The sequence below is a fragment of the Hyla sarda genome, chromosome 11 (assembly GCF_029499605.1).
Source record: "Hyla sarda isolate aHylSar1 chromosome 11, aHylSar1.hap1, whole genome shotgun sequence".
NCBI lineage: Eukaryota > Metazoa > Chordata > Amphibia > Anura > Hylidae > Hyla > Hyla sarda.
In genome coordinates this window covers 95,751,250-95,765,698 of record NC_079199.1, presented here as the reverse complement: position 1 = coordinate 95,765,698, position 14,449 = coordinate 95,751,250, and the positions used below count along the sequence as shown (strand labels likewise).

The 14,449-nt window shown below is 43.9% G+C and overlaps 1 protein-coding gene across 4 annotated transcripts in view; it reads left to right on the top strand.

Moving 5' to 3' along the window:
• Positions 1-12,424, top strand: part of LOC130295604 (uncharacterized) — a 44,810-nt gene extending 32,386 nt beyond the window's left edge. For 3 of the 4 annotated variants that reach the window (XM_056546468.1, XM_056546466.1, XM_056546469.1), the window contains 2 exons: positions 9,577-9,714; positions 11,840-12,424. In XM_056546468.1, the coding sequence (XP_056402443.1) occupies positions 9,577-9,714; positions 11,840-12,144 (443 nt within the window). In that variant the 3' untranslated portion in view covers positions 12,145-12,424. The remainder of the gene's footprint in view (positions 1-9,576; positions 9,715-11,839) is intronic. The other variant, XM_056546467.1, reaches the window with a different exon arrangement.
• Positions 12,425-14,449: the final 2,025 nt, after the last annotated feature.

The window sequence follows — 14,449 nt, the reverse complement described above, 5'->3', positions numbered from 1 at the left end:
TCGCAAGGATACAGAATTTATTTAGGTTTTATTTTATTTTACTATCTAAAAAAAATTATAACTACCGTATTTTTCGCCCTATAGGACGCACCGGCGTATAAGACGCACCCAATTTATAGTTGCAAAATCTAAAAAAATAAAGATTTTGAACCCAATAGTGGTCTTCAACCTGCGGACCTCCAGATGTTGCAAAGCTACAACTCCCAGCATGCCCGGACAGCCGTTGGCTGTCCGGGCATGCTGGGAGTTGTAGTTTAGCAACATCTGGAGGTTCGCAGATTGAAGACCACTGCATAGGAGGTAATACTCACGTGTCCCCGCCGCTCCGGACCCGTCACCGCTGCCCTGGATGTCGCTCCATCGCTGTCGCCGTGTCCCCGTCGCTCCGGAACGTCTCTGCTGCCGGCTGGGTATCCTCGCTCTCCGTCGCCGCCATCACGACGTTACGCACGCCGACGCACGTACGCGACGACGTGATAATGAGGAAGGAGAGCGCCGGCCATACAGGGGATCCCTGAACGGAGAAGACACCGAGGAGGCAGGTAAGGTCCCTCCCAGTGTCCTGTAAGCACTAACCCGGCTATTCAGTCGGGCTGTTCGGGACCGCCGCGGTGAAATCGCGGCGGTCCCGAACAGTCCGACTGAACAGCCGGGTTAGTGTCACTTTCCCTTCAGACGCGGCGGTCAGCTTTGATCGCCGCGTCTGAAGGGTTAATACAGGGCATCACCGCGATCGGTAATGTCCTGTATTAGCCGCGGGTCCCGGCCGTTGATGGCCGCAGGGACCGCCGCGATAGGGGTGTATTCGCCGTATAAGACGCACCGACTTTTTCCCCCCCAGTTTTGGGGAAGAAAAAGTGCGTCTTATACGGCGAAAAATACGGTACATGCACCAAAATTTGTATGTTTAAAATTGTCATGTTCTGAACCCTATATCCAGGGCTGTAGGAGGGCTCATTTTTCGCGCCGTGATCTGAAGTTTTCATCAGTACCGTTTTTATTGATGGGACTTTTTGATTGCTTTTTATAAAAAAATTTCAGGGTATACAAAGTGACCAAAATACGCAATTTTGGAATTGTTTACGTGTACGCCATACACTGTGCGGTTTAATTAACGTTATATTTTTATAGTTCAGACATTTACGCACGCGGCGATATCACATATGTTTATTTTGTTTACATATATTTTTTTGTTACATATTTTTTCATTGTTTAGACTGGATACAATAATGATATTCATTTCTAGCTACCTAAAGTGACGGAAAAAAGTATTTGATCCCTTGCTGGTTTTGCGCGGATGCCCGCTCAAGAAATGATTGGTCTATCATTTTAACCCCTTGAGGACGCAATTTTATTTCTGCGTTTCCTTTTTTTCCTCTTCGCCTTCTGAGAGCCATAACTCTTATTTTTTCACCTACAGACCCATTTGATGGTTTGTTTTTTTCGCGCCACCCATTGTACTTTGCAATGACACCTTTTATTTAACCACAAAAATGTACGGCGTAACCAAAAGATTATTATTATTGAGAGAAAAAACGCAATTTTGCAGCTTTTGGAGGGTTTCGTTTTTACACAGTGCACTTTATGGTAACACTGACATGTTCTCTTTATTATGGGGGTCAATACGATTAAAATGATACCCATCATTGTACGCTTTTCTATTACTGTACTACTTTATAAAAAAAAAAAAGTGTCAACTTTTTTTTAACAAAATAAATATGCTTAAAATTGCCCTATTGTGACCCCTATAACTTTCTTATTTTTTTCGTATACGGGGCTGTATGAGCTCTTATTTCTTGCACCATGATCTCTAGTTTCTTTTGGTACCACCGCTGTGTATATATGTGTGACTTTAAAATTGTTTTTTATTACAGTATTTTGGATTGTGATGTGATTTTTTTTTTTTTTTTACGTTTACGCCGTTCACCGTACGGGATCATTAACATCATATTTTAATAGTTCGGACATTTAGGCACGGGCAGATACCAAATATACTTGTTGATTTTTATTTTTTTAAAGCTTTTTTGGGTTAAATGGGGAAAAAGGGGTGATTTACATTTTTATTTGGGGAGGGACTTTTTTTTTTTGTTACATTTTTTTGTGTCCCCATAAGGGACTATTTATAGCAGTCATTAGATTGTTAAAACTGATCAGTGTTATGAATAGGCAATGCACTGATCAGTAATATCAGCAGACCAGAGAAGAAGACCCCGCAATGACGGCCAGAGCAGGTGAGGAGACCTCAGTCTGCCATATTGGCTGGTCTGATCCCTGCTGTCGTGCTGTTAGCAGTGCTGAATTTCCACAGATGCAGTATTTAGTGTTGATCACAGCAGCAGAGGGATTAATAGAAATAGCGCAGGTGTCCGCCATTACTGGTGGTTCCCTGACACCGATGTCCTTAAATGGGCACTGTGATTAAACATGATTTATAATATTTGATTCATTATGCCAAATAGATAACTTTTGTAATTGGCCCCAAAGGGGAGAGAAGGAGGTTACTGAAAAATTGGGTTTGCAAGGTGCTATGTGGGCTGAAAGGAAAACAAATGGTAAAAGAGTCATAAGGATCACAGCAAGGAACGAGTTACACCACAAAAGCATCCCTTGTATAAGCAGTGAATTGCTGATGGTGATTATGATAAGAGATGGAAAGGAGAAAGGGAATTACATTCAGGAGGCAGCACTGTGTAAACAGTAGGATCTTTAATTTGTAATGTTATAAACATCTGTCCAGCACTTTTCTGAGGCTTTTTACAGTAATGTTCATGTCCGGCTTCAGACAATCTACATTATGATTGGCTAAGTGACAGAGAGTCAGGAAGAGGGTGTGTATAACAACATTGGTCACTGTAAGTATGAATGCAAAACGGAAATATGCAAAATCGAAATGGTGCTGTTTCCATCAGTCTTATTGAATCTTAAATAGCATGGCAGCATGCATGTTCAACCACCACTCCATTGTAACTTCTCAATGGAGGACTTCAAACATCTCTTCTAATAATTACTGGGGATAGTTGAAGAAAAATCCTCTTTAAAGCATATGTACACTTTTGGGCAGAATTGTAATTTATTGTTTGCCCCTAAATGCAAAATTAGTCAACTTTCTAAATGGTCTTTGTTACAATTTTCCTATTATGTTGCTGCTGTAGAGTCTGTGTAACTCCTGTACATAGCTGGATGTGCTGCTGCATCTAACATAGATCTGATAGCTAAATGCTCCTCGGTGCTGTTGGCTCAGGAGTGATCTATTTTTCTGTCTATCCCTCTCTTCTCTCAATGTAAAGCTGGCCATACACACAAGATAGCTGTTAACTGAACGTTGCCTTTCCCGATCCCCCCCATACATGTCCAAGGTTGTCTCGTTATTCTTACAGGGGAGAGGCGAGAACAAAATGATCAGGCAGTTAAAGTCTAACATGCCCAACCCTTTTCCCCCTGAACATCTGCCATCAGGTAACAGTCAGGAGGCCACCATACACATTTGATGGCTGACCGATTTAGCAGGTTTGGTTGACACTTTTCTAAGAGAGTCAAGCAGGGAGAGAAGGCTGTAAAGAAGTCAAAGGTATCCAGTCTTTAAAGGGGTACTCCGCACCTAGACATCTTATCCCCTATCCAAAGGATGGCGGGACACCTGCGATCTCGGTTGCAGCACCCCAGGCATCCGGTGCACCGGAGCACAGAGCGAACTTCGGGGGCGGAGGCTCATAACGTCACGCCCTGCCTTCGGCGCTGCACCCGACACTCTAAACAAATGCCGGGTGCAACAGGGAGATCATGGCGGGACCCCCAGTATCAGACATCTTATCCCCTATCCCGGAGAATCGGCAAGGTACAGCGGCATCAGACAGGCAGGAAACTGGAGCACCAGGAGATGGGTGGAGCAACCTTATATATATGTGGTGCCAGACAGGGATTGGTGGGGGAAACTTTAGAAAAACACACTGACCCTTTAAGTTACAGCCAGTGCTCGCGCATGGCTCCTAGAGGGCAAAGCAGGAATTGCAGCAATAGTAGAAGCGTCAGAAGTGAGTCCAGAAGAGGAAGCCTGGACCCTACAGTGGAGAATGTGGCTTGGCACCGGTAGATGGCCATAGCCGGTGTTCACACTTACAGTATTCTGCGCGTATTTGATGCCCACAGTTTAATGTAAGCTAAATGACTAAACAAAGCATAAAATCTGCAGCCTCAAATCCTGCACAAACTGTACGTGTGAATACACCCTTAAAGGGGTACTCAGTGGAAAACTTTTATTTATTTTTTTTTTTAAATCAACTAATGCCAAAAAAGTTAAACGTATTTGTAAATTACTTCTATTAAAAAAAGTCTTAATCCAATTATCTTCTTTTTTTATTTCTTATCTGTCACAACCACAGTGCTCTCTGCTGACGTCTCTGTCCATATCAGGAGGAAATCCCCATAGCAAACATATCCTGCTCTGGACATTTCCTAAAATGGACAGGTGTCAGCAGAGAGCACTGAGGTCGTGACGGAAAAGAAATCCAAAAAGAAAAGAATTTCCTCTGTAGCATACAGCCGCTAATAAGTACTGGAAGGATTAAGAATTTTTTAATAGAAGTCATTTACAAATCTGTTTAACTTTCCGGCACCAGTTGATTTAAAAAAAAAACAAGGGTTACTCCTTTAAAGGGGTAATTCACTGGCCAGCATGGAACTAAATGTTTCGTACGCTGTTTTTGCGCTGCGGGGGTGGGCCACACCCCCTCAATGCAAGTCTATGGGAGGGGGCGTGACGGCCGTCACGCCCCCTCCCATAGACTTGCATTGAGGGGGCATGGCCGAGATGGCACAAGGGGGCGTGGTCGACCCCCGCAGCACGAAAACAGTGTTCGGGACATTTTGTTCCATTCTAGTCAGTGGAGTACCTCTTTAAATAGTGTCCCTTATGATAATGAAGTGTGTTTTGCATAGAGAACAATATGAGGCTCATGTGCAGATTACAGAGTCGCTGGTTACACAAGATCTTGCATTATGTGTAGCTGTGACTCACCTGGAATATAAGCTATGATTTGGGCATGGCCTATAATTATACGTGCCAGATTACAATGGGTTGGGCTCCATACAATGAATGAACACAAGTACTGGGCCCCACCTTTTTATCACTCAATCCAGGTATTATTCAGTCCCATTGACACAGGTGTATAGTATCCAGCGCCGACCAATGCAGTCACCTGCACAGACATTTGTGAAAGAATGGGTCGGCCTATAGTGCTCCCTGATACCAGCGCCATACTGTAACAAGTCAGATTATAAAATGGACACTAAGTGCTTAAAGGGGTACTCCGGTGGAAAACTTTTTTTTTTTTTTCTTAAATCAACTGGTGCCAGAAAGTTTGTAAATTACTTGATTTGTAAATTACTTCTATTAAAAAATCTTAATCCTTCCAGTATGTATTAGCTGCTGAATACTACAGGAGGAAATTCTTTTCTATTTGGAACACAGAGCTCTCTGCTGACATCACGAGCACAGTGCTCTCTGCTGACATCTCTGTGCATTTTAAGAACTGTTCAGAGTAGGAGAAAATCCCCCATAGCAAACATAGGCTGCTCTGGACAGTTCCTAAAATGGACAGAGATGTCAGCAGAGAGCACTGTGCTCGCGATGTCAGCAGAGAGCTCTGTTCCAAAAAGAAAATAATTTCCTCTGTAGTATTCAGCAGCTAATAAGTACTGGAAGGATTAAGATTTTTTTAATAGAAGTAATTTACAAACCGGTTTTCTACCGGAGTACCCCTTTAAGCGTATAGTGCATAAAAGTCGCCAACGCTCTGTGGACTCCATAACTGCCGGGACCAAATATTAGAATCAACACAACAGCTGTACCCGCCGGGAGCTACATAGCATGGGTTTCCATGGCTGAACTGCTGCATGCCAGCCTTACATCACCAAGCACAATGCCAAGCGTCAGATGGAGCCATGTTAAAGGGGTACTCTGCTTTTCTGGTGCCAGAAAATTATACCGATTTGTCAATGACTTTTATTTAGAAAAAAATCTTAATCCTTCCAGTACTTATAAGCTGCTGTACGCTCCACAGGAAGTTCTTTTCTTTTTGAATTTTCTTTTCTGTCTGACCACAGTGCTCTCTGCTGACACCTCTGTCCATGTCAAGAACTGTCCAGAGTAGGAACAAATCCCCATAGCAAACCTCTCCTGCTCTGGACGGTTCCTAAAATGGACAGAGGTGTCAGCAGAGAGCACTGTGGTCAGACAGAAAGGAAATTCAAAAAGAAAAAAACTTCCTCTGTAGTATACAGCAGCTGATAAGTACTGGAAGAATTAAGATTTTGAAATAGAAGTAATTTACAAATCTGTTTAGCGTTCTGGCACCAGTTAATTAAAAGAAAGAAAACAAATGTTTTCCACCAGAGCACCCCTTTAAAGGGGAACTCCGGTGGAATTTTTTTATTTTTTTTGACAACTGGTGCCAGAAAGTTAAACAGATTTGTAAATTACTTCTATTTAAAAATCTTAATCCTCCCAGTACTTATCAGCTGCTGTATACTACAGATATACTACAGAGAAATTTGTGAAGTTCTTTTCAGCCTGACAACAGTGCTCTCTGCTGACACCTCTGTCCGTGTCAGGAACTGTCCAGAGCAGGAGGTTTTCTATGGGGATTTGCTTCTAATCTGGGCAGTTCCTGACACGGACAGAGGTGTCAGCAGAGAGCACTGTTGTCAGGCAGAAAAGAAATTCACAAATTTCTCTGTTTTATATAGCAGCTAATATGTACTAGAAGGATTAAGATTTTTTAATAGAAGTCATTTACAAATCTGTTTACCTTTCTGGCACCAGTTGATTTGTCAAAAAAAAAAAAAAAAAATTCCACCGGAGTTCCCCTTTAAGTGCCACCAGTGGATTCTGGAGCAGAGGATATATATATTCTTTGGAGTGACGGATCACATTTCTGTATATGGCATCTGATGGACCAGTCTGGGTTTAGTCAGTGCCAGGAGAACGTTCCCTGCCTGACTGCATTGTGCCAGCTGTAAGTTTTGGTGGAGAATAATAACGCTATTGATAACAGGTAAACCAGTGTTTTCCAACCAGCGTGCCTCCAGCTGTTGTAAAACTACAACTCCCAGCATGCCTGGACAGCCAGAGGCTGTCCAGGCATGCTGGGAGTTGTAGTTTTGCAACAGCTGGAGGCACCCTGGTTGGAAAACACTGAGGTAAACAACACAAGATCCCTAACCAGGGATCATTAAAGGGGTACTCAAACCTAAGGCCTTATACTTTCTTATACTCTGATCGTGTGGGTCCCCTCCCCCACCCCACCCCGCCATTCTAAAAGCGGTAGTTGTGATGTCACGCCACGCACCCTTCACTCATGCCTATGGGCGTGACAGCCATGCTGCACGGAGATAAAGAAAGGGAATTAAAGAAGTAAGAAGTAGTCTCAGGCAAAAAAAACAAAAAAAACTAAAAATCCCCTTTCCGCAGGATTGCGGGGGTCTGAGCCCTGTATGGAGCCCCCTCTCTCCCCTGAAGCAGCGCGTCACCACCCCCGCCTGAAGCGGTGGCCGCCACGCCCCCCTCATATATATCTATGCCGAACGGCTCTCCCATAGAGATTTGGAGGGGAAGTGGTGGCCCCCGCTTCGGGTGGGGGTGGTGACGTGCTGTAGTTTTGCAACCCTGATTGGGAAACACTGTCATACACTGTAGCTGCTTATAACTTTAGCACAATTCCATATAGGACATGAAATACGGAGGCAGCTTTATACTATGGGGTACTCTGGCCAAAAAAAAAAAAAGGGTTTCAAATCAACTTCTATTACAAAATATTAATCCTTCCAGTACTTATCAGCTACTGTTTGTTGTGTAGTTCTTTCCAGTCTGACCACAGTGCTCTCTGCTGACACCTCTGTCCGTGTCAGGAACTGTCCAGAGCAGGAGACGTTTGCTATGGGGATTTGCTCCTGCTTTGGACAGTTCCTGACATGTACAGAGGTGTCAGCAGAGAGCACTGTGGTCAGACTGGAAAGAACTACACAACTTCCTGATAAGTACTGGAAGGATTAAGATTTTTATATAGAAGTAATTTACAAATCTGCATAACTTTCTGGCACCAATTGATTTAAAAAAAATTTTTGTTTACCTCCAGAGCACCCCTTTAAGGGTAGGGTCACACCCAGTGTATACGCTGGGTATTTGATGCATATATGTGTATTTAAAACTATAAATGAAGTGTCATTACATGAAAAAAAAATCAGTAAAAAGTCATTTTTACTAAAAATGTGGCAAAAATTTTGCACCTGCGACTACGCGATTTTTCGTGCGACATTTTGACTGGAAAGCGAGAAAAGCAAGTTTTCCAAAACCTAACTACGTAGTAATAATTTTAAAATGGACTATGGGTAGTCAGGTATTTATTAACTGCGAGAGTCGCAACTGCGCAAAAAAAAAAGTTGCAACAAGGTTAAAAATTGACTAAATTTACTCCAGTTCAAACATGGAGCAGAAAAAGCTAAAACCAAAGTAAAAAAAGAAGAAATTGCTTACGTGAAAGAAAATTAGCAACAGGCTGGAAGCAGTTGATAAATAAGTCGCACATAAGCAAAAAAATAATAAAGAAAAAAATTACTAAAAAAAAAGGATACATAAGCAAACATTGATAAATGTCCCTCTATATGGTTAAAACTAGAGATGAGCAAACTTACAGTAAATTCGATTCGTCACGAACTTCTCGGCTGGGCAGTTGATGACTTTTGCTGCATAAATTAGTTCAGCTTTCCGGTGCTCCCGTGGGCTGGAAAAGGTGGATACAGTCCCAGGAGACTCTTTCCTAGGACTGTATCCACCTTTTCCAGCCCACCGGAGCATCGGAAAGCTGAACTAATTTACGCAGGAAAAGTCATCAACTGCCGAGCCGAGAAGTTCGTGACGAATCGAATTTACTGTAAGTTCGCTCATCTCTAGTTAAAGGGGTACTCCGGTGAAAACCTTTTTTCTTTTAAATCAACTGGTGGCAGAAAGTTAAACATATTTGTAAATTACTTCTATTAAAAAATCTTAATCCTTCCTGTACTTATTAGCTGCTGAATACTACAGAGGAAATTATTTTCTTTTTGGAATGCTCTCTGATGACATCACGAGCACAGTTCTCTTTGCTAACATTATAATAATAATAATAATAACGCTTTATTTATTGTTGTCCTTAGTGGGATTTGAACCCAAGTCCCCAGCACTGCAAGGCAGCAGTACTAACCACTGAGCCACCATGCTGCCCTTAGCATACATCTGCTATGCATGGTTGCTAAAATGGACAGAGATGTCAGCAGAGAGCACTGTGCTCGTGATGTCATCAGTGTTTCAAAAAGAAAGGAATTTCCTCTGTAGCATTCAGCAGCTAATAAGTACTGGAAGGATTAAGCTTTTTTTTAATAGAAGTAATTTACAAATATGTTTAAATTTCTGCCACCAGTTGATTTAAAAGAAAAAAGGTTTTCACCGGAGTACCCCTTTTAAAACATGTTTCGTGTACATTTTGTTGCGAAATAATTGTTAAAATTTTATGTTTTCTCAAAAATACAATATTTTGTCTGCAGGGAGATGTCCTCCCTATGTGCACGGCGTTCACTGCCTTTCTAGAATGGATCCAGGGTGTTCAAGCGACAGTGAATGCGGCTGGAACGAGATGTGCTGTTTCAATGGATGCACGAAGATGTGTATGAAGATCATAAGAGGTAAGGACACATACATTGCTATATACAAACGGTATATTACTAGTGAAGGGAAGGAGGGCGGAAGATCTGGTGAAGAAAAAGAAAGAACTTTGATGTAGATAGATCTGTATGAAAAGATTATGTTGGTCTGTGATGGTAGGCTGCGCTCATTTACAGATGGAAAGGGTTTATAGTGGCTTAAAGGGGTACTCAGGTGGAAAACTTTTTATTTTTTAAATCAACTGGTGCCAGAAAGTTAAACAGATTTGTAAATCACTTCTATTAAAAAATCTTAATCCTTCCAGTACTTTTTAGGGGCTGTATACTAAAGAGAAATCCCAAAAAAGAAATGCATTTCCTCTGATGTCATGACCACAGTGCTCTCTGCTGACCTCTGCTGTCCATTTTAGGAACTGTCCAGAGCAGCATATGTTTGCTATGGGGGATTTTCTCCTGCTCTGGACAGTTCCTAAAATGGACAGCAGAGGTCAGCAGAGAGCACTGTGGTCATGACATCAGAGGAAATGCATTTCTTTTTTTTGGATTTCTCTTTAGTATACAGCCCCTAAAAAGTACTGGAAGGATTAAGATTTTTTTTAATAGAAGTGATTTACAAAACTGTTTAACTTTCTGGAGCCAGTTGATTTAAAAAAAAAAAAAAAAAAAAAAGTTCTCCATGGGAGTAACCCTTTACTGTCCCAGCATTTGGAAAATTTAGTTCCGAACGCTGCGTGCAGGCTGCAGGGGTTGTGACGTTATGGCCACGCCCACTTATGCAGACACGCCACGCTGTCTCAATGCAAGTCTATGGGAGGGGGCGTGACGGCCGTCACGCCCCCTCCCATAGACTTGCATTGAGAGGGCGTGCGTGAAGTCACGAGGGGGTGTGGCTGTGACATCACGACCCCCACAGCCCGCACCCAGCGTTCAGGGTTTTCTGGCTCATATATTAAAAATAATATGGTATTGGGGCCCATTAAAAGTAGAGGAGAAAAAAAAAATCATACTTACCAAACCCTGATCCCCCCAAAGCTCCAAAGCTTCATCCAGTACCTCGATCTCCAGTCTTCTTCAGAGACAAGCACTGTGAGCAGGACCTGGCTGCTCAGCCAATCACTAGTCAAGATGGGACACGGCTGCAGCCAGTGATTGGCAGTAGGCAGGTCCTGCTCTGAGTATCAGAAGCAGGAAGAAGAGCTGATGAGTGGGGGATCAGATGGCATTGGGGGCAGCAGCTGTAGGTGAGTAGGTTTTTTTTTTTTTTTTTTTTTTTTTTTAATGTCTAACATAAAACAATTTAAAGGGCCTCCTTCCATAGACTTGCATTGAGGGGCGTGGCCTGTGACAGCATGAGAGGGCGTGGCCATGATGTCACGAGCCTCCGGTGCCGAAACCGGCGTTCTATACGAATGCCGGGTGCTGTAGGGATATCGCAGGGTCCCAGCTGCGGGACCCCCGTGATCAGACATCTTATCCCCTATCCAAAGGATGGCGGGACCCCCGAGATCAGACATCTTATCCCCTATCCAAAGGATGGCGGGACCCCCGAGATCAGACATCTTATCCCCTATCCAAAGGATGGCGGGACCCCCGAGATCTCGCCTGCGGCACCCCAGGCATCCGGTGCACGGAACAAACTTCGCTCCTTGCTGGATGACTGACAATGCGGGGGCGGAGGCTCATGACGTCACACTCACGCCCCGCTCATGATGTCACGGCCACGCCCACTCAATGCAAGTGTATGGGAGGAGGGCGTGATCAGCCGTGACATCACGAGCCTTCGGCGCTGCACCCTACGGTCTAAAAAAAATGTCGGGTGCAACAGGGAGATCATGGGGGTCCCCAGCGGCGGGACCCCTGCTATCAGACATCTTATCCCCTATCCTTTGGAAAGGGGATAAGATGTCTAGGGGCGGAGTACCTCTTAAAAGGAACCTGACAGCAGATGCCCTTGTCTATTTTACCTGCTTTGTATACAGTGCATTATAGCCTGTGTAGTCCTTAGGCATCATAGCAAGTAGTCCTTACGCATCATAGCAAGATGGCGCAAATTTATTTCTCTCCTAAGCAAAATGTCCCAATCTCAAAGGGATTCTGATGCAGGTATAAATAGGTTTCTATTAACCTCTTTTGTGTTTCTTTGCAGACCTCCCCGATATCACAGATCGCCCTCATTTTAAACCTTATATCCTTCCAGATAAGCCGAACATCCCTTTCCATATACCAAAACCTCAGCCTAAACCGCTACCGTTTTGGCCTGAATTACCCCCCACTAACCCAGACGATCCATTTCCTATATACCCTCCTCTACCTGACCCTATTCCCAATAGGCCTTTACCTCCAATCCTGTTTCCTCCAATGGATCCTGCAAACTACTACCCGGATGACGACCATCTCCCTGCCTTTCCTGGAGGAGGAGGAGGAGGAGGAGGAGAATTTAATTTCCCATAAGCATCTTTCTTCATCAGCTGTCTGGTTACATAGAACTGTAAGAAATGTACAGAATTTATATGGTCAAAGAGATCAGATTTTAATAAACCACAATTTTCTGAAGATTTGAATTATTTATTTTTTGGGAAACGCAATTGTGAACAGAGCCTCAAGCCGTCTATACACACAATGCTCGTACGACTGACGGCCCCCGCTCCCAGGGCCTCTATAGAAATGAAAGTACGCATTTGTTCTCAATGGGTAGAGAATTCAACATGGCAGATTCTTTTCTCCCCTGACATCTGCCAACAAACGTATCAAATCAGTGCTATCCAATCAGTGTGCCTCCAGCTGTTGCAAAACTACAACTCCCAGCATGCCCGGACAGCCAACGGCTGTCCGGGCATGCTGGGAGTTGTAGTTTTGCAACAGCTGGAGGCACACTGGTTGGGAAACACTGCAGTCGGGTGAGCGGCTTGAATAGATATGGCTACGCTTTTAATTGTGATATTGTATTTGTTGTGTTTTAATTGCATTTCTCAAAATTGATGTAAAAATTATGCAAATTTTACCGCAATTTTGGTCATACATGGCAAAAACATAGTGGTAACGCACAGGGCCGGTTTTAGACAAAGTGTGGCCCTGGGCAAACCTAAAAAGGGGGCCCCAATTTTTTTTAATATTCTACCAAAAATATAGGCGCATTTAATGCTGAAACCGATCAGTTGTTTTGCGGAGCTGCCGCAGCTGTATCGACGATGTGAATGGGGCCGGAAACAAATGGCCCTGTGGTGTCCCGGTACCGTATTGTATACGTTACCTATATAGAGGTCCCCATAGTCAGAGTCCCTAGGGTGTCGGGGTCCCTCTTTTGTAGTTTTCCCCTTGTATATATTTAGTTATCTACCTGTTCGGAGCGTAGCAGGACCTGCGGGTCACGTGATTAGGTTTAGAACTCTATGGTTTTGCTACAGGACCTTTGGAGGTTCCTGTGACGTGTTCACCCACAGTCCACTGTAACGGTGAGTGAGTCGTTACGGACCAATCCAAGGCGGCCGGCCCCTGCCCATATAAGGGACCCGCGCCATCTTGATCCCTCTCTTGGGTTGCTGACTCTGGAAGAGGTAGGACCTCCGCAGCTTACAAGACAATTTACTAGGCCAAAGCCTTGCGGCCTCTAACCTAGCGGATAGACTAAGCAATTCCCCGCTACTCACCGCAAGATCACTGGACCTAATATCTCCCCTAAATCCAGCGGATCTCTGCTATATAATCCTCCAGAAGCTAAAATGAGCTTATCTGATCCCAACCGACTGTCAATCGCTGCTCAAGCTATATGCAAAGAGACTCTGTTATCCGGACTGTTACTATTGCTGCATGTACAGAAATTCTTCAGTAAAAGTTCCTGCAAGTTTTCAGTTAACAGCGGTTGTGGACAATCCTTTATTTCTGCACCACCTATTGCTCTTGGGAAGGGTGGCAATAGGTCTATCAAGAAACACAGTATTTAACCCTCACCCTGGCGTCACGAGTGACAAGGGTTAACAGCGCCCTTAAATATCCTGAACAGCAACACCCTAACTACCCTACACCCCCACAAGACAGTATCCTCTCATCCGCCACCACAACTCCATTCACTGTATACAGAGCAGAGCGTCAGTAACTCAGCACGGCCACTACACAGTGAATGGGGCCCATTTGTTTCTGGTCCCGTTCACAGCGCAGATCCAGCTGCGGCAGCTCCACAGAACAGCTGATCGCTTTCAGCACCCCACCAATCAGATATTGTTGGCCTATCCTGGCGATAGGCCATTAATATGTGGAACTGGAACTACTATCAGGGGTAATTAAGACATTTTATTACATGTATCCGGATGCGTTCACATGCTGGTAACAAGTATCCTGCTGTGGGAAATCCGCTGGGAGTTACACTACCATTCATTTCAATGGGTCTGCGGTCAGTCCGCAATAGTGGCAGATTTGCAGACTGCTGGCAGACCTGTTGAAATGAATGGCAGCGTAACTCCCAGCGGTTTTCCCACAGCAGGAAACCCACTGCTTGTTACCAGCATGTGAACGCACCCTTACATCCAAGGGGACCAGTCTGCGTCCCTCCAGCTATTGCAAAACTACAACTCCCAGCATGCTCAGACAGCCAAGGACTGTTTGGACATGCTGGTAATTGTAGTTTTGCAAACAGCTGGAGGGACACAGATTGGACACCTAGGATATCAGTGTGTGTATGTATTAGTGTATAGTGTTTTTTTTTACTGTAACACTTACCCTGTAATGTCCCTGACTCTGGCTGCCATTGGGTTCCTGATAC